General features: G+C 47.5%; 1 protein-coding gene across 1 annotated transcript; it reads right to left on the bottom strand.

The window, feature by feature from the left end:
• Positions 1–1,090, bottom strand: LOC131488681 (olfactory receptor 52P1-like). The gene has a single exon (XM_058690542.1). It carries the CDS (start codon positions 1,003–1,005, stop codon positions 28–30), a length of 978 nt encoding a protein of 325 aa, XP_058546525.1. The 5' UTR covers positions 1,006–1,090; the 3' UTR covers positions 1–27.
• Between the last annotated feature and the right edge of the window lie 1,017 nt (positions 1,091–2,107).

The following is a 2,107-nucleotide window of genomic DNA, read 5'->3' as shown; positions in this document are numbered from 1 at the left end:
TTCCTCATACCCACTACTGCTGGATGATCAGACAGGCTTCTGACCATGGGTTATGGTTACAGGGTCCTTCTTCCAGCACCCGTATTTGGTCAATTTGTCCCGAAACTCCTTGGTTTTCACTGCATAAATAATAGGATTGAGCATTGGAGGAACAAGGAAGTAGAGGTTCCCAAGAATGGTGTGCACATGGGGTGCAATTCCCCTACCAAAGCGGTGAGTGAGAAAAGAGAACAGCGAGGGAGTGTATGAGATAAGCATGACACAAATGTGTGTGGTGCAGGTGTTGACTGCTTTGTGGTGGGCTTCCTTAGAAGACAGTCGCAGTACAGCCCGGATGATAAGCACATACGATGAAGCAATAGCTGAGATGTCCAGCCCGATAACCAACAAGGCCACCACCAGACCATATATCCTGTTGACTGTGGTGTCCACACACACCATCTTCACCACAGCCATGTGCTCACAGTAGGTAGTGGGGATGATGTGATTTACACGAAAAGGCATCTTCTGGAGGAGGACAGGCATGGGCAGAATGAAAAGGATGGCTCTCACTAAACTCACCAGGCCAATGAGCCCAATGCGACTATTGGAAAGGATGGTGGCATAACGCAGAGGCTCACAGATGGCTACATAGCGGTCAAAGGCCATGGTCATCAGGATGGCTGACTGCAACACAGATATGAAGTGGATGAAGAACATTTGGACCAGGCAGCCCACATAGCTGATCTCACTCTGGCCAAACCAGAAGATGCACAGCACCTTAGGAATGGTGGTAGTGGACATGCCCAGGTCTGTGAGGGCCAACATGCAGAGGAGCAGGAACATGGGCTTGTGCAGGGAGCGCTCGGTGCAGATGGTGAAGATGATGGTGCAGTTCCCAAGGATGGTGATGAAATACATGGAAGAGAAGGGGACAGAGATCCATCTGTGCTTGTCCTCCATCCCAGGAATGCCTTGGAGAATGAAGAAAGGTGGGTGACCCAGGGACGCATTGCAAACGGTCATGGTGATTCTTTGGGGAAATACCTGAGAAGAACAATAAAAAACACTTCATGAGCCTCAAATTCCAAAAGAATCAATGTTTTCAAAATGGAAAACTAAAAAGGTGGGATGTGTAGACACTCAAAAAGGATTCTGGAATCAAGCTAACATATGTCATGTAGTAGAGTAGAACGCTGTCGTGTTAGAGTTATAATAATGTGGTGTAACATCTGACAAATACATATTTCATCTTGAATGTGTTATTCATGATGAACTGAATCATTATTCACACAAGACATCATTTTCACAAAAATTATTATGTGTAATTTTGAATGTGTATCCATTTAGGGAATGTCACTTGAAGCCTGTGAGGCAAACGTGGATAGAAATACCAACCACTGTGACAGAGTCTTCAAAACCACTCTCAGTCCACTTAAGATGAAATAAGTCCACAAAAGAGCTGTTCAGTGAGGACCAAGAATGAAGCAAGTGACAGGGCTCTGGGAACCTGAGACCAGGATACCAGGATGGAAGTGCGAAGCCACCTCACCTGAACCACTTACCGGAATAGGAGGCAGGCAGAGTGTGGGAAGCTGGTCCTGGACACCTTCTTCAAATGTGTGTGTGTGAGTGTGTGTGGCTGTATGTTGCTATATCTACACATACATCCGTGGGGCTCGTGGGGAACACACTCTGTGCCCGGCATGTCTCCACTCGTCACTCTCAGCACGCACAATCCATGGTATGGCCCTTTAAGTAACCTAAGGAAAGTCCCCCTGGGTGCCCAGAATTAGCTCTTTGCTACTCCTTCCTTCCCAAACGCATACTCTCAAGGCATTACTGTTATTTTGGATAAACTTGACCCTGGAGTTTTCCCTAAGCTCCCAGGGGATGAGGCTGGTTGACCCTAGCAGTTCTGGGCATGTTCCAGTCTTTGGCAGTCCTGGAGGAGCCTGAGAGGAGACAGTGAAATTAAAGCTAAATCTGGAAGTAGAGGAGGTCCTGGCCGCTTGTATTCCAAAGGCTCTGTTTCCCAGATATGTATAAGTGTGGGAAGCCGGTAGACCTTACTCCATGACTGGGGTAGTCATGCTCCTGAAGGCATCAGAGGTACAGCCCCTGTTGT

Source organism: Neofelis nebulosa, chromosome 10 (genome assembly GCF_028018385.1).
Source record: "Neofelis nebulosa isolate mNeoNeb1 chromosome 10, mNeoNeb1.pri, whole genome shotgun sequence".
Taxonomy (NCBI): Eukaryota; Metazoa; Chordata; class Mammalia; order Carnivora; family Felidae; genus Neofelis; species Neofelis nebulosa.
Note: the sequence above shows the minus strand (reverse complement) of the source record. Positions and strands in the feature narration are given on the sequence as shown.